This window comes from Amblyomma mixtum, chromosome 9, assembly GCF_055824585.1.
Source record: "Amblyomma mixtum isolate Tamu chromosome 9, ASM5582458v1, whole genome shotgun sequence".
NCBI lineage: Eukaryota > Metazoa > Arthropoda > Arachnida > Ixodida > Ixodidae > Amblyomma > Amblyomma mixtum.
Genome location: NC_143020.1, coordinates 102,451,000 through 102,469,548, shown reverse-complemented (window position 1 = coordinate 102,469,548; position 18,549 = coordinate 102,451,000). Strand labels below are relative to the sequence as shown.

General features: G+C 45.2%; 1 protein-coding gene across 4 annotated transcripts in view; it reads right to left on the bottom strand.

Moving 5' to 3' along the window:
* Nucleotides 1–18,549, bottom strand: part of LOC149330409 (cGMP-inhibited 3',5'-cyclic phosphodiesterase 3A-like) — a 321,644-nt gene that overhangs the window by 81,821 nt on the left and 221,274 nt on the right. For 3 of the 4 annotated variants that reach the window (XM_089560952.1, XM_089560953.1, XM_089560955.1), the window contains exon 2: nucleotides 15,748–15,846. The exons of the other annotated variant lie outside the window; for it this stretch is intronic. In XM_089560952.1, the coding sequence (XP_089417078.1) occupies nucleotides 15,748–15,846 (99 nt within the window). The remainder of the gene's footprint in view (nucleotides 1–15,747; nucleotides 15,847–18,549) is intronic. 4 annotated transcript variants of the gene reach the window in all.

The following is an 18,549-nucleotide window of genomic DNA, read 5'->3' as shown; positions in this document are numbered from 1 at the left end:
CCTATTTATACATGACTCGTGACCTTCGAGATAAGGCCCACAAACAGTCCAGGACCAGGACCAGGACCAGGACCAAGCGGCCGTACCAGGACAATTCCACAATCCAGTGGTGCCAGCTATGCATCGTACCGATCCTTGGGGAACAATAGAGAACCTTGGCTGGAGTTTTCAGTGTCGATCTCAGCGCCGTAACATACCCTAGCGAGCAGAAGAAGAACTTTTGTTCCAACCTTACTACTAGCAGTGACGGTGCACGCCTTAATGCGCACTGCAACTTAACGATCATTTCTTCTTGCATATCTCATCTCCAGGGGTCACGAAATCCTTCATTTTTCTTAAAGCGTCGTTCTCCCTGATTATCAAAAAAAAAAACATATTGTCATCGGCTTCTAGGTGCGCTATTTCTGAACACTCAGCAATACTCGCCATGTTATTTTCGCGCCTAAAGCGCGCGCACTTGATGGCTAGATTACCATTGAGTGTTTTAGGTACATTTCCTACGCCTCAACAAGCAAGTATTTCAGACAGTGAAGAGTTCCGCTGAAAGACCGTAAAACCATCAAGCTAAAGTGATATGCGTTGTGGCTGATAAAATAAAGATGAGACACTCTAACCTATCGGTGTACAGCCAGCACGAACACTGTCACCTGCTAGGGAGGGAGCTTCATAGAAACCGTAATACCAGTAGCAGAAATATGAGCCCATCGAGTCAGGAATAAACTAAACTAAAAAATGACTGCATTTCCCATGCGCCTAAAAAAATCAGTGCTTGTTGCATATTTTACTTCCCGTTTATCCTCTCTTATCGGTTATAAAAGGAGAAAATGATCTAGGACAAGATACGTATTGCACAGAAGAGATATTCGGTGGTCAGTTACGATAACAGAGTGGATACCGAGAGCAGCAGAGCGTAGCATGATGAAGGTAGAGAGTCAGGTGGTCGCAGCTGGCACGGGAAAGGGATTATTGGGTATCAATAGGAGAAGAGGCCTTTGTCATGCACTGGACGTGGCCGGATTGTTGTTGGTGATGATGAGGATGATTGGCAACAAGATTCACCAGTGCTCCATGCGACTCGACTTTTCCAACAATGTAGTAAAAAAAAAAAACAGGAGCAGCAGTGCGAAATCAAGCGAGCAATGATTCTCGTTCTAGGCCTGTTTGTGTTACAGCAATACAAGTACGAACAAAGGATAAATCGCAGCGGGCAAGGCTGACCAAAAAACAATGCATTGTGCTCCTTCCGAGCGGCTATGTTATTGTATTTTTGTTAAATGACACGAGATATAAAATGTCCTAGTTAGAATTATTAAAGTGACACCGATGACATTTCGATCCACTCATTGTTATCAGAAAGGAAAGCTCATTCTCTGACTTTCTGGCAACGTTGAAATGTGTTCGAAAGTCGAAAGTCGAAAACAAAGACGAATTGTTTTGTTAAGAAAATTGGATTCAGAAATCTTCCTGCCCTTTGATTAGACTTCGTGACGTCGTTATAGAAAAGGCCTGGTTACCACCGTTTTAAAGTGAATGTGGGTGTAGCGTAGCCTCCGGGATCTACGTCATGAATCGGCCGCTGGTTGCGACACCTGTATTTCGTTGTTTTTTCGTCATTTCCAGTAATAAAGGCACCGTTTTCAGTGAGACTGGTCTCATTGCCGTAAGAATGCCGTACCCCAGCAATGCAGGTCAACTTGCATCTATACTCGGCATCCCTTTATAAAAGATAAGATGATTTATTTTCACGCCAGCTGTAAAAAAATAAAAATACCGAAGATATGGAGGTGAGGTTGGTTAAGACGATCAAATGAAGTTATCCTAAGCCTGCTGCTCCATATTCGAGTAAGGTAATAGAGTAAGCACAGAAATCTTGAGAAAATGAGGACGGGAGATTATGGCGTCACCATATAATTCTAAAACAAAAAGGAGTAAAAAAAGAGCAAACTGTCCTCTAGCGCACTCTCCTTTATAAAAGGGAATGCATTAGAAGACAGCTGACTCCAATTTGGCGCCTATATAGCCGTTTTCGTGTTTAGAGTTGACATTGAGCAGCTATACGTACATGGTGCTCTGTGTTGAAGGCATAATATACAAGCACACTACCCCTCCCCTAAAAAAAAAAGGAGTAAATGCCAAAGAAACACCCAAAAAAGGGACTAGAAAGGAGCAACAGGGGATGCAGTCACGGCCAAGCGTAAACATTCTTCCCAGTGCAGCCACGACACACACATCGATCTCCGCATCTAGACTGCCTGGAGGGATGCAAGTAAGCATGCCTGCGGTGAAGTACAGGCCCACGCCAGTGGCACCACCACCATGGGGGCGCCACCGGTAGCGGCAAGCGTGCCTCCCACTAATAAGCGCTAATTATCGATCTCTTCGTGTCCGCTTATCAATCAGTCTCTGCCCGTACACGCCCGAGTCTGCGAGCGAGGGCGAAGCAAAGCAAGACGGAGTCATGCGAAACGACCAGGGAAGGCATCGTCGGCCCTGTGAAAAGGAACGGCCGCCTGACTAGGAACATTCGTTATGCGAAGAAGGTAATCTGGTTTCGGACTCTCTCAGTGCGGGTGCCGGCTAACAAACTAAGCAAAGGCAAGTGTGTCTAGAAAGAATCAACCGACGATCGACGCGAGCTTCGGTACAGTTGGGCAAGCCTGCAGAAGTGAGAGGCAAAAAAAAAGAAAGCTGAAGGGAATAAGAGAGGCTATCGTTCAAAAAAGGTTTCCGGTTACACTTCACGGGAAAATAAGGAAGAAGCTTAATTTCGTTATCCCCGAAGCGGTGCTGTGCGCTGACTGGAATAGTGTTCGGGCGTGTCGGCATGTAAGGTCCCTGAGGAGTCGGACAGCGCCGGATAAAACCGGACATGAACTATTCAACGGGACCCATAAATATGTTTTTGCCCGTGGCAAACAAAGGTCAAGTCATGGAAAAAAGAAAGAAAAAAAAGCCTTGCTTGGGGCCAGCTCGGTAATAGACGAAAACACATTTTAGGGAACTTCGGACAACGCTGATATTATCAATAGCTCTATTAAAGAGAACGGCAACATATATTGGGGAACTTGACAAAAAGTTATTTTCCAAGAAAACAAAAACTGATAAAGTACATGCGCTGCTTCTATTATCTGCTGAAGAATGCGTTCCTTTTGTTAAGTTTACTGAAGGTGGACTGAGGCATGCCTTTCCACAATCGTGGATTGCCAGTGATTCCTTCATTTTATACCGCATCTTGTTCCTGCCTTTCGCAGCTACTGAGATCCGCCTGACTTTTACTTGACACTTGCGGTTATATGAAGAAGGTAATCTGGTTTGGAACTCTCTTAGTGCGGGTGGCGGCTAGAGAGAGAGAGAGAAAGCAAGCAAGCGCGAGCGTGTCTAGAAGGAATAAACAGGCGATCGACTAGCTGTCGCCACGCAAGCTACGCAATGACAGGTTCAGATCCGACCAGTCTTACAAGAAAGCCTTTCTTTATTGGGCTTGGCTTGGATTTAGTCGCTTACTCTGGCCTCAATTCCATTCGAGCGCGTGTCTTCGGTAAAGATCCTTTGAAGCTGCTGACTAGGGCTGCAGAGGCAGTAAGGCGGCTCGTGGAGGACACTGTGGTAGGATTATGTCTATAGCCAGGAGCATGAAGACTACTTCTGAACTGACGTCAGCGATTTCTGGCTTATTGGTGGCAAAGTTATCGCATGTACTTTCTGAAGCTGAAGAATAAATTTTGTTCGATATATTAACTGCTTGATTCATTGGTGGAATAATCAATATTTTAGTGATTGACTCTGGTTGGGTTACGACTGATTTATCGAATGATTATTAATTTATTGATTAGGACACGTAATGCGAAGGCAAGATAACCGCTGGTCCTTGAGGGTAAGGGAGTGGATTCCAAGAGAAGGCAAGCGTAGCAGGGGGCGCCAGAAAGTTAGGTGTGCGGATCAGATTAAGAGGTTTGCGGGGATACGGTGGCCGCCACTGGCAAAGGACAGGGTTAATTGGAGAAATTGGGAGAAGCCTTTGTCCTGCAGAGAGTGCAGTCAAGCTGATGATGATGATGACATCTTGAAAAGATTAATGCGCACTGAATCGAAGAACATATGACTGACCCGCGACTGGCCTCAAGTACCCGTTATAACAGTAAGGTAGGCCATAGACAAGAGAGATGCAGTAATCAGCGGTGTACGGCCTGATTGTTTACGGTTGCGGACAAATGGAGCTAAAGTATTCAAAGGGTTCACGCCTCTTGAGCGTTACAGAGTGGAAAACAGAAGAGAAGGAGATCCAATGAAGACAGGTTGCACTGCTCCAAACCGTGGTCAGGTATGGTTGTGAGTAATGGCGGACTTGTGGCTGATGAGGCGATCGTCGCAATCAACGCTGTTATGGTTATCATGATCTGACGATCGTGATGGTAAAGCAAGAGATGATCAAGCAGAGGATATTGCTCGGGAAGTACATCACGTGTACACGCACTCTTCCAAATTGAAATCGGACAAGCCCGACTGCGGTCCTGATTAGAGTTGGACGCGTTCCAGCAATGGTTAACGGCATTCGACATCGGGCCGATTACGCGAACTAGCACTGATGAATGCCCTTCGAGGACCAATTTACGGGGAAAAAATGCGGATAAATAAAACGTACGAAACTACAGGGGCGCGCGAAAAAGGTTCCCCTAAAACCAATCGATAGCTTGATGAGTCTGCAGAATCATGCCTTTTGCGGCAGCATCAGCACGACTCTGACGAAGTGAAATGAACTACAGGCGCGCCGCCGGTCTTGCAGATTGCGGCGCCCTCTACCGGCTCATGCCCCTACAACCTTTCTCGCACTATTCCCTGCTTTTTTCTACCAATTTGATTCCAGATCCCGACGACGTATCGCGCCCTTTTCCCCAACTCTCCCCACGTCCTATGCCCACAAAGCTCCTCCGCAAAACACCATTCGAAAGCGGATTGGGGAAGAAGAGCGGGAAAAAAAAGGGTAGAGGGAAGAACGAAGCTGCAGCATGAGCGTACAGAGAGACGAGGCAGTGTCATTCGCGATTGAGGAATGCATTTTTCAGGAGCTATACCATTCTCCCCCGGTTTCTTCCCCAATCCGGCACTCTCTTCGTACCTTGCCACCCTCAACTTCCCTACCATCCCTCGCTCCAAAACTCTTCTGCGAGCTGCGCTCGGCGGTGTTCCCGAAAAACCTCTTTACGCGTTCCTTATCGTCGCACCGATCGCTCCCTGGAAAGAACCGGACCAGCGCACTCCCCTCCTCCTCTCCCTATCTCTTTTTCCCCGTTTCCTGTTTGCTCTTCACGCATCCCTTTCACTCTGCTTGCAGTCGTCTTATAATAAAAATAAAATAAAGGGAAGAAAGGTGGAAGAGGACGTTATAGGGCGTGTGTTTCCCATCAAACGTCTTTCGCTCTTGGCGCCGCTTTTATTTTTTTTTTTCTGAGCGCGTGGTAAGAAGCTGCGCTTTTATTACACCCGCCGGCTCCGATGGAAGCCAGTCTTGCACTTCCTTGCGGGTTGTACGGACTCGCGTTTCGGGTTCTGAGGGGGAAAGGGGGAACGCCTTTCTATCCTCGCTTCGAACACTTTCCGCGCTGTCTCCGGTTCCTGCTTTGAAGCCCATGTTTGTATGTATGTGTGTGTGCGTGCGTTAGTGTCTGAGAATACACATGGCGCGCTTCGAGACGAGGAATACATATGCAGAAAGCAGATCTAGACTTTTGAAAGCGCTGTCGCGTCCGAAAGTGAAGCAAATGGTTGGTGGAGAACAGTCTCGCCGAGATCGGAGTTGAAATCGACACCCCGACCCTCTTCCTCTCTATTCCTCCAGTCGCCACTCCCCCACATCTCTCCCGCCGACCGCCTTCAAAGTTTAAACAAGAAAAGAAAAAAAAACCCCAGAGAAACAAGGAAGAATGATTAAAAAAGAATCTACCGAAACAATTCGAAGACAACGAGTCTCGGGGTTGTGGTTTTCTGTCTTTGTTTCTCTTTTTTAGCGCTGTGCTTGTTTCTTCGAGATTTCCCGACAATATCATCCTCAGCACACTCACTTCAGAAAGGAATGAAGAGCGAAAGATCTGAGCTAGACGCGAATGATAGGCATAGAGAAAGAAATCGCCAAAAAAGAAGTTGGCAAGGGACGCCGGCCAGATGAGGATTTAACGAGAGGGGTGGCGTTGAGAAATTGCCGCCGAAACTGCTCTGACGCCGCACGGAATCATGAATCAGAAGCCCGCGAGTGTTTAGAAGGATTCCCCTACACATCCTTATTATTCGCTCTGATAATCAACGGTACCTGATCTGGAGATATTTTTAGCTTTTCTATATTTTTTTTCTCGGAGCGATGTCTACACAGGTACCTTCCTCTCGACTCGCCCTCGCTGTGTATGATAACCGAAAAACGCGTTGTTCTCCAATGAGAACACCATCCTTCATTAGGACAACCTGTGCCATATAGATGGCGTTCTTGAAAATGTGCCTTCTCTTATCAAATTCACGTCATGTGGCTGGGTTAGCATAACTCCTCCTCGATTTCACTGCCTTCCTGCTCAGCTGATTCCGCCAAATCAAGCCTTCTTCTCGTATCCGTTCTTCCATTCTCTCACTTGTTCCGCCCGCGCATTGATAGAGAGAGACAGAGAGCTACCCAAGACTAGCCACATACTACGCAGAAAATGGGTGAACAAATATGTGTTCTTGGTTTTCACTCGGCAGGCGGTGCTTTATAGGGGAGCATCTGCCAACTATGCCGGTAATTCACTCTATGGCGTAAGAAACTGCTCCCTGTTAAGTGGCGCCACATTGCGACGAGTAAAGGAAGCAAGGCGTCCAATGGGCTACCATTACGAGCCAAGCTATGTGGCCGGCTTTGAAAAAGTGGAGGCGTTCGCACACCAGAAGGTGCTATCGTGCGACTGCCCTATAGACCAACGCCGATCTGTGATGTAAGCCAGATGCGGTGGCGTTGCTTTCGCCGGCTGGAATGACCGGTGAAAAACTTGGGAATGAAGAGTAGGCTTAGCACCCGTAGGAATACAGAGAAACAAAAGTTTTCAAAGCAGGTACCTGATTTAGCAATGCACCTGCGATGTCCTCCCTTCATGCAGTACAAATAAATTTATCCTAGAACAGGTTCTGAAAGTATGAAGCGTCATTTAGAAAGCGGTGTATGTTTTTAACACCCATGCACGGGAGTGACTTTCTGCACGGGGTACGGAACGGGGGCGCGGCCCGTAGAAACACATGTAAGCAAAACATTCAGAAATATTTTTCTCGTTTCACATTGCACTCATGGAGGCGGCTGCAAGTTAACAGTGGGCGAGTGCTTTGAGGAAGGGTCTGGCAAAGTATGCTTCCTAATTTCGAAGCTATTTTTGTAAAACTCCACGATTGATCTGTGATGTGAAGCCTGATATACCCCCTCGAAGGCGCTCTATCCCCTGAATAGCGCAAGCTTCTCCAAGGCAGGATATCACAGGTTCACTGTCAAATAAGAAAGCTGCTTTAAAAACGTTTGCTTCCGTTTGTTCCTATAGGCGCTAGGCCTACTTTTCAGCGTCAGTCGGAACCACCTGATGAAAATCCCTGGTTTGCTTGTAAACACGGTGTTGGTCTACAGTCAACGCTGCCTATTCCAAGCTTTGTAGGAGAGCGAATTGTTTGGGAGATTTCTGGTCGTCTGGCTCAGTGGATATGGCGTTCTGTTCTTGAGCACGGAGTTACAGCGCAAGAAAAAAAAAAGTAATGAGTTTTAACGCCGTTGAATAGAGTATGACGTGCGAAAACACTTGGTTTTTAATTAGCTTGACTACTGCATAAACACTGTCTTAACTTGTCCTTCGAATTCGCTAAACGCTTGTAAAGACATTGCCTTACATAGCTCTCCACGGCAATTTCTTTTAAAATTTCGTACCACGTGCCCTTACCCTAGCCGCACCGTATCCAAGTCATTTCATCTCAAGGGTCAAAGGTCAAGGGTAAAATGTCGACGCTTGAGAGACCAATCGGCTTTTTCAAGATTGCTAGTGAAGTAGTGGTTTCGCAACAAAAACTGAAGACGGCACTCTGAGAAACCAATACGCGGCAAAAAAAAAAAAAAAAAAAAAACGAAAGGAACCAAGAAGACAGCAAGAATACGCAGACCCGTCAGGGTGCTTTCAAAAGCATCCGGTGGTTGAAAATAACTTCGGGCTATTCAATACGGTGTGCCTTTCAGCCCAGCAGCCCAGAGTGCAGTTTAAGAGCACGAAACAACTTGTGTGCGTGTGTGTATATATATACAGCATGAATTTGTAACCGACGATTTTTCGCTGGACTTGTCGGTAAAGAAATGCCCCCGAGCGTAGTGGCAACGATTTTTCTCGTAACTCTTATATTACGCATGTGCAGTTAAAGCTGGGCTCTTTCAGAAGCAGCGATTCACGAACATTCCGTACTTAGAAATTATGAAGCTGCAACAAAAATCTGCCGAATGTGGAGACATTAGTTTTTTAAAGGAGTGAGGAAGAAAAACAGCAGAAACAAAATGAAAGCATGCGGGGAAAAGGCCTCGCGGTATTTGCCGCAACGCCCAGGGCCACAAACAGCATCAACTATTCGCGATTTAAGTATGGAAACTTCGAAGATAGGTGTATCCGGTATCATGTGACGCTCCTATGTTTGCTGAACGTCGCGAAACTATTTACTATCGGATATTATTTATTATCGGATAAACGTGTCCAACAGAGCTTGACTTCCTGATGCTTCCGCTCGACAGTTTGTTTATTTATTCCAAATACCCCCAAAGGCCCTCATTCGAGGGTATTACATGGGGGGAGTGGGTACAGTGCATTGGTTAAAGGTTATAATAATGCACTAAAATAAAATAGAAGTCACAAACATTAATGAAAAATATTTATAAGTTTATAATCTCTTTGAATGGAGTATGTAAGGGGCGTTCTTTTTGCACTACCTAACGCATGCTTTCAGTTTAGCGTGCGACACAGGGCGAAGCTTTTCAACTATTTGCCCAACGGAGTATTCAAACCGGCGATTCGGGGCAGAGCCCTGATTGCCTTAAGTAGCACAAAATCAGTCTCGGTCAATAAGAACACGGGATTTGGTCGTAATTACCCACTGAAACACGTTTTTCGTTTCTCGGAGCAGGAAAACACGGACCGTACCGCCCGCCCATTAGAACGCCCCCGCTAACGTTAAGGTCTTAAGTTGTAATACTCTAACTAGACCCAAGCTCGAATGTGCGCGCATAATTCGGAACCCGTATACGAAGTCTAAAAAAAAGAATCTCGAGAGAAAACAAAAGAAAGCAGATAGGTTCATATGCTCAAAATTTCTACCCACTGACTCACCTTCAGAACTGATGCATGCTAACGGTACTGAACAACTGCAGTGGAGAAGGAGAAATTTTCGTTTACATCTTCTTTCATTACTTCTTAACAATAAACTCCGAATTGGCCCTTCTTCTTATCTTTTCCCAATGCTAACAAGGGGAACATGACAATATCAGACAGATTTATTAACACCGTATTTCGCCAGAACCAATTTGTAGAAGTTTTTCTTTTTCCCATGCACCATAACCGACTGAAACTCACTAACGAAACCTTATATATCCCAAAATATATGACCTATGTTCCTCAGCCATGTTTCATGTTGGTATATTATGTATTATTTTTCTGGTATATATTGCGCAGCTATATATTTGATTGCTGCGATTTTGGGGTTTTATGAATGTACCCGTCCTGCATGGACGTAACCACGGTCTGGAGTATGTACATAAATAAATAAACTGTTGGATTTAACGTACCGAATAGACACACAGGCAATGAGGAACGGCGCAGTGGAGAACTACAGATTAATTTCGGCCTACTGAGGTTATTTAACGTGGGCTGGAATCGCACAGAACACGGGAGCTACGTACATTTGTACTTCATCTCCATCCAAGTACGGCCACCGGGGCCGGGATTCGAACCCGCGAGATTGGGACCAGCAGCCGAATGCCAAAGCCAGTGAGCCATCACTGCGGGGCGTATCGCCGAATTAAATGCACCGTAACAAAATGTAGCACGCTCCATATCCAGCCAATCGTACCCTATCCTCTGACGCACGTCCAGAATCGAAGGAAGCAAAAAGTTGGCGCCGAAATTTCGGAAGCAAAGCTAGACAAATTGCTGCCTGAAGTGCACGGAGAGGATTTGTACAAAGCGCACCAAACGTCCAAACTAAGCGCGCTAAAATGCGCGATAAAAAAACAAACAAATGATAAGAGCGCATGCTAGTAGACAATGCAGTGAGAGCGGCACTAGCTATGAAAATTGCCGCATAGGTGAAATCCCTAACTTAGAAGTCTATCTACTGCGTCCATCTTCCATTGTCAAAGAGGTGCCACTAAGAAAGATGCGACAAAAAAAAAAAAAACATCAAAACTTAAAGCCCGCAAGAAGAGGCTGAAATCAAAGTTTTAAGAGTGGCACAGTTTGGCGGAGGCTGCAAAAAGTTTATTTCCTGCATCCGCAATCGTCTCAGCGACGTTTCTTATCACGCTCCTACCACGCACGCACGACTTAGATTATAGATGGCGCTGCCAACGAAAGTGACGCCTGTCAGCTGAGCTGGATGGCACAGAACTGCGTCTAAACTCGGGCCATATCTTAGCCGTGTTTACTGTAAACGCGCTCACGTACAGTTCACAAGAGCCGAACAAAAACTGAACACAACAACACGTAAAGTTGCTTTCTAAGCATGCTTGTCGATGAACGCTTCCTACTGTCCTTTTAAGAGGCAATAAAGCGGAACACATCTGTGCATGTTTTCTCCTAATAAATCAGTTGTGAGTGGCGCTTCGTCCCGTATTTCTGTCTTGTGTTCTGTCTTTTTTCGCGCCTGTAACAAATGATGAACACCCTTTTAATCCGCCTGCACAAGCACCATCCGTCCAAGCTATTATCAATGGCGCCCACAATGACCAAAGTTTCGGTAAAAAAAAAAAAAAGAAACATCAATGCCCAATTCAGCACGCAGTGCCACCGCGGTGGTTCAATGGTTATGGCACTCGGCTGCTGACCCGAAAGACGCGGGTTCGATCCCGGCCGCGGCGGTCGAATTTCGATGGAGGCGAAATTCTAGAGGCCCGTGTACTGTGCGGTGTCAGTGCACGTTAAAGAACCCCAGGTGGTCGAAATTTCCGGAGCCCTTTCCTACGGCCTCTCTCATAGCTTGAGTCGCTTTGGGACGTTAAACCAACGCAGCCGCCATGTTTCGATGAAAGCGAAGCGAAAGGCCGGCCATGCCATTGACTATTCGGTGTGAGTCAACGTATTCTGACTGATTACGTTAAACACTGGGTTCGATCCCCAGTGTCACCAGGTACCGACCGGTGGTACAATGAGTACAAGCTTTCCCCTAGCCTGCTGCTCGCCACCTCTGGGACTGGGTGAAATGCTTGAGAAATTGGACTGACAGTCAGATATGTAGATTCGGCAAGAAAAGTTGCTTTAATGTCCGGAAATTGCATGTGCGGTAAGGAGCATGAACGTTATATCGCAATCCGTTTTCATAATTCAGGCTTTAGCGCAGCGCCTGTTCTTTAGTTCTTTGAAGAGTTTGTCCGGAATAAAGACGTGGAACCAAATACAGAACACAAATGGAATGAATTTCACTCACGGCGTAAGGACGGTTTCGGCAAAACAGCGAGCTCCGAACTGCCCAGCCGCAAAAAGGTAAAAGCCTGAGTTAATAAATGGTTAATAAATAACCACTTTGGTTAATAAATAACCACTTTGGTTAATAAATAATCATCAAGAGAGCAGCGAAGATATTGCTCATATTTGACGCATAAATTTTGAACTAGCGGGACCTCGAAAGCTTCTGCAATAGTTATGAAAAATAACGCGGCAGGTAGGTTACAAAAAAAACAACAACAAACACACGGACGACATGACAGGCATATTTGTATTTCCTTTCGTTCAACGTAACCAGTCTTGCGCTCTTCCTCCACTAAATAACTGATTAGTCTCATTTCTTGCCCTGCTAGCTTGTCGCATATTGTTCACAGTCTTCGTCGAAGCTGGCTTTCCCTCACACAGAGCCTTAGTGCGGCGAAGCCCAACAACGCAGAGGCTAAGGCGTACTGTGTAATGGGTGTGCGGCCTCAGGAAAGGTTCAGTCGGCTTCGAGACAAGAAAAAGGAAGACAAAGTAAGTGTAATGAAAAAAGAAGGGCAGAAAAATAAATTGTCGCATTACGGCACATTTGTGCCAAAGTTTCCGCCCTAATATATGACAGGTTAATTTGAGTAGTAAGTCAAACTGGCAGCTGATGACCGTAACGCTTGTTTACTTGTGAATTTACCAACCGAAGAAAAGAACATTTTTATAGTAGTTTTCCTTTACTGATCAGTATTTGAAGTTACCACACGAGGAAGATTTAAGTTGTTCGAGGGCGGAGCAAAACACCGACCCGTCAACGCAGCGGGAGGTTTTGTCCAAGACCCTTTTCCAAAATGATACACCCCTAGAAAAACCAAGCACCACGCCGGGGGAAAGCTTGTAGACATTATAAAACCATTGGGTACCCAGTGGCATTAGGGATCGAACCCAGAACCTCTTGAACGCAAGGTGGAGGTTCCCCTACAAGGAAGCGGAACGTTGTTCGTCCAACTACAATCGATCAACAACGTGCCTGCTTCTATTTCTTCATCAATTCGCTCTCACCCATCCTTCGCATTTTCTAGCCGCTTTGGTTAGCTCAGTTTGTATAGCGACTGCCGCAGACAGACGGTGGTCACTGACTCGAATCCCGCGCCACGAATAATTTTTGTTTTAAGTACAAATTTCTCTGAAAGCTGTGTAGCTTTAATTAGTAGCCGTACGGCTGCGCTTGAGTGGGCGCTAAGCGAAATGGTTCTCCTATTACAAAGATATATTTTCCCCTGAAAACCAATCAACGTATTTTCAAAATTTTTAAGCGCTAGGTAAAGTTGAGAACAGCGTAATTACTTTCCTTTTCTAATGGAATACAAGCGCGGCTTAAAGGTCACCAGCGCGCAAGCTTCATCGACGGAAAGGTAATCAAGTCATATCCCTCCCTCTTTACCCCGGGTAAAAAAAAAAGAGAGAAAAACTTATTAAATTTGTTTTTACTTGCGCTAAGACTTTTTTTGGAGAACTCTAATTAATGAAAATCGCTCGTCTAGCACCTGATGTTCACTAAGGCGAAGCAAAGCCTCACTTAAACCGCGAAATATTGTGGAAGCCGAAGACGTAGTTCTCGCAACGCGGCATATAATTTCAAGCTATAAAGAGGCAGGGCGTGGAAGCGGTGCTCTCGAGGTCTCATTTCAGCCCGCACAAATTTGGAAACACTTCGAGCAAGGAGGCTGTTCAGCCAGGTGTACCGTGCTCGCTCAGTTCCGTTTTTCTTTTTTATTGTAACATATTTTCTATCTCCGCGCGAGATGACCATCGGCGGTGAGATCTTATGGCCGGTGTGATTCCTAGGTTGGACGATGGAAAAATTCAGGAGGAATAATCGATACCGGTTTCTGAAGTCTTCTCGGGGCCATACAAGGAGCAACAAAACAAGCTTGGATAAATGAAGAAGCACAGCATAGCAGTTTTCCCTGCTGAATGTGTCAGAGTCCTTAGGTTAGCATGCACTTGGCTGAAGAACAGGTATATGAGGGCTTCGATGACAGCTAAGAGCTACATTCTAATCAGAAATGCGCTTATATGGGAGTACAAAAAGAGTAGGTTGTCCTCAAAAGAACTCCCTTTTATAGAAGAGAGTGCGTTGGAGGACAGCTTATTCCTTTCTTACTGCTTTCTGTTTCGAGTGTACGGACTGCGAGATGCGGTACTGTTGCCCTCTTTTGAGCAAGTCAGTGATAGGAGTTTGGTTTCCGCTGTTTATGCTTTGTTGATCGCATATAACCGCAAATATACAGGGTGTTTTACCTAAGACTTTCTGCAATTTTTAAAAATAAGCTATTTGAATTAGATGCGCTCTTTTTCTGGAATAGCATTGTCAGTGGTGTAGTACATCATAATTCAACTAAGACGTGCTAACTAGCAGGCTTGTTAACCAATATTTAATAGTTAACTTTTAAGCTATTACCGTTGGGCCGCTTAATTATTGAGAGGCATGCAGCCCACCGTAAGTAATGTCCATATCCGATTTTAGAATTTCGAGAACGCGATTATCCTCGGCGCTGTGGCCCAACAAATTTCGCCTACATCGTGCCAAAATACATGCGGTTTGAGAAGCTTGCAGGCAAAGCAACCTCTCCAGTGAACCTAACTCGTCGAAATAGCCAAAATTTGTTGGGCCACAGCGCCGAGGATAATCGCGTTCTCGAAATTCTAAAAACGGATATGGACATTACTTACGGTGGGCTACATGCCTCTCAATAATTAAGGAGCCCAACAGTAATAGTTTAAAAGTTAACTATTAAATATTGGTTAACAAGCCTGCTAGTTAGCACGTCTTAGTTGAATTATGATGTACTACACCACTGACAATGCTATGCCAGAAAAAGCGCGCATCTAATTCAAATAGCTTATTTTTAAAAATTGCAGAAAGTCTTAGGTGAAACACCCTGTATACCCCTTTAAATTAATGTATGACTTGTCTTCCAAGCTCTCCCGAACTATCTCCAATCTGAGACAAAAAAAAAAATACTTCCTTATTGCCTTTCCGCATGCTATTCTAGGTTTCCATAAACGTTGGTGTTTATGGTATATCAGACTCATTGTGATCTTTTCAACGCGGTGCTCTCAAGAGTTAATAAGTAGGCAATGAAAATACTGCGTGAGTTGCACTTTTACGTGCCCTACTCTAACACACTGGTACTAAGGGTAGCTTTTACGCGTTGTTTTTCCACAATAGTCAGTAAACTTAATTATGAAAAAAAAAATAAAACATCGCTTTACTGACTCTCAATCAATTTTGATTGCAAGTTCTCATCGCAACGGGTGATGCTGATTAATAGCCATGCTTATCCGCCCAAAGTTGCCTTGTTCTGATCTAGGAGACGGTTCGCTCCACTATACATAACGAAACTTGGGATTAAGCAGGAAATGATGCCTGCAGTGCTAGCATAAATAAAAAGAATGTTCATCACGGGATATCGCCTGCAACGCGCACCTGCACTAAAAGAAACAATAATGAACTTGAAAAAATCGACAGTGTCCTAAGTGCAGAAGAGTACAGGAAAGTAGCTTCGCGGCCTGCATGAAGATATCGTACTCTAAGAGAAAAACCAGAGGCAGATGAAGGCTGGGGAACCTGAATTTCGAGACAGTGTACCATTTCGACACTTAACTTGAAAGCTGCGGTGGAATTATCTTTCCAGCGCGAAACAGAAAAGCAGGTAGGTGGCGCCACCTAGACTGAGGTTTAAGAAGATGCATGTTTTTGTCAAGTTGTAAAAAAAAAACGAAGGATATCGACTTCCCGCACCATATATGTGTAGCAGCAACTCCCTACACGTCCTATATTGGGTAGGTTGAAGAAGGCGCGAGTGTAGGCGAAACAGAGAATACAGAAAAGAGTAATTAGGATAGAGCACCTTGAGGTCTGTCTGATTTTGAAAAGTTCAGCGGTCCTTTATGAATCCTGACTGGCTGCAAGCCGTGCTACGAGCATTACCATTAAAACTACACAGGGTTAAGTGGCCCCTATGAGATCACGGCGAACCGGCACCGAACGCGGAGAGGGATGCGTGCACATAGAAGGCACACCCACCTGTCGAATACAGTTGTCGCTTCGATACTCGGAAGAGTACTGATTTCGAGTGGTTTCGGAATCCAGGAACGTGCGATTTTTTTTGTCTCTTCTGAAATTCTGCAAGAGGGCAAGAGAAGGCAGGGTGAGACAAAACGACTCTTCGAGAGTAAACCAACGCGCAACAGCTGTGCACTGCGCAAAAGACTGTTCTCTTTACGGCCTCGAAGTTTGTCCTAGAAGTTTGACTCCTCAACAAATAACAAATAATCCTTCATGACCTGAACTGCCTTGACCGCTGGTTCGCTACCTACATAATGAAGCCTAGATGGCGTCTAACGAAGTTCTTGTTTTTATTCCGCTGGAGAGTTGGTATGGTTAAACGATTTGTGAGCGTCCTGGCAACCACTAGAATTTCTATCCTGTCGGCTGCGCCAAATGTAACGTATAAGTCTCTGAAACGACGCAATAAATATCTTGTAAGGCATCCTTTTATTGCACTGGGTCGTCATTGTTTTCACTGATAGCTGGTTCTCCTCTAGCGGGTCTTCTTTTTCAGGCTGATGGGACTTTCAATGAATTTTTTCCATATTTAAAACATTTACTGCGGACTTCAACTGTCACATGACTTTTTTCAATGGGATGGCCAACTGTTCTTTTTCACAATAGCTTGGAAGCATATCTACAGTGAATTACTATCCTCTGATCACGTACGTACATCTTGTGCTCTGAGAAATAAAGGCAGCGGCCAAACATGTGCCATGGCGGAACACGTGCTACGACTTTGCATATGTGGCCTGAAATTAGGCACGTTCGTGACATGCACGCATCGTCTTTAATATGACGTGACATTAATAGCCACTCATAGTGAATAGTAGTTAATATTACAGCAGAAGCGAGGAGATAGCGCTAATGACAAATTTTACCGGATTTCTGTTATCAATTGAGCGCTAAAAAGAGAACTGTTCCATCCGTGCGAAACCGGAAGTAAATTTTCGAGAATAAAGGACCCTGAAATGCGTCGCTGAGCTGAAATGCCGAAAGCACCTCGCGCTCACAAGCTGCTGCTGACCTATTCAGTAAAAAAAAAAACAACAACAAACAGAGCGTCGTTTAAACAGAGAACTGCTCTTCAGTATTCGAGGTCGTAAATCAGTCTTTTGCGAGGGCACCGCCGTAGCGGTTGACGAGTACCGCGCGATAAATTGCCCCGTATAACAGAAAAGAAAGTGATCTACGCTAGCACCTGAACGACTGAATAGAGTGTTGCTAGCACAGTCAAGGCACGGCAAGGAGAACAGCAAGATAAGCGGTAAGTGGCAGCTCTTGCTTGTGGAGATGGGCGAAGTCATTATTCTCCTCTACGAAGTTGACTTGCATTAGCAGAGACCTTCCCGTTTGATGCAGATTGGCTTTTGTGGCCTCACAGTATCAGGTTCTTTATTTTCTTGATGAAAAGAGGTTTCAAAGAATTTTTTTGCCGGAGTATTGGTAAAATACTTTTTGTCGTTTGTGTAACTAATGAATAAAAAGATTCAAGCATACTTTTTTCTGCTTTTGCGCTGACTTCAGATCAGGTTCTATGACGTTAAAGAGACGTCACACATTATTTTACACGAACCAAACACGAATTTCGGCTAGTTCCTGGCGACCACCGGAAAAAGTTCCCGTTTCAATACGGCAACAAACGCCAGCTAACTCTCAAACCAAATCGGTCACCTCAGTTAGGACACCATCGTTTTTTCGAGATTAGACACCTTTTCGGGGGCGTTCCTCAAATGCCAGTCGGGGCAATTCCAGAGAAACACCCAGCCTTCCTTTTCCGAACACATACCGGCCCACCAGTTCTATTCACAATCGCACTGGTGTTTGCGGGCATGCGCGTGTAATTCTAGCGAACGGGAGCGTAGCCTCGTAGGTTACGTAAAGAACGGACGTTCTTCTTGGTTCGATTACGAAACTAAGCGTTGTCGTTTTCTTCCTGCCCTTTTGCGGGGAACAATTCGCACGTCATCTCGACTGCACTTAGAGCTTGGCATTCGTTCCTTGAATAAAGAGAGCTGCCAACAAGCGCTGCTCTTGCCATTCCATCTCGCCGTGCTTGTGGCAGTGCTACGTCACAAGCTACGTCACAAGCTACGTCAGAATCTGCGCAGAACGTGCAGCTGTGTCGTCCTATTGTGCAACAAGACGAGTGAGGGAGTCGCAAGCGCGGGACATGCTGAATAAGTGTGCAGCTTACGCCCTCTGGGGCCAGGGAGTGAAAACGAAAGGAAAGCGGATGGAGCGGTTTAAGTGACAGGCATGCGTGAAACGTGATGTGAGAGGGAAGTGTGCAGAGCAAAGGGGGACAGTAAGAATAGTAGCCGTTTTCAAATTCATACCTCAAAAGGAGATTGTTCTTCGCAACGTGAGGAAACGTTAAGCCTAGTACTCATGATAACCTACACTCATGATACACTCTCTCCCAGCGCAGACACTCACTGCCTTGCCATCGATGCACTGGTTAATTTCAAGTTAAGATCATTCGACGCAAGAAAGGCGTTACAAGAACATAGAAATAACAAAAGGAAATCGAAACCACCGGTAAATTTGGTCAAGATGAGTGTACATCACGAGAACGACGAGGATTTTCTTCAAGGCGTGTACAGTAAAATAACACTTGAACGGGTGTTACTTAAACAAATCCTTAAGTTAAACAAACTTTTGTGCATTCCTCCATCGAAGCTCCACTGTATCCCACGGGAATCTGTTTCAGTTGAACGATTTTCAGCGCACGCTAACTTCCACTTCAAAAAATGTTTTCAGAAGCAATAACGCACT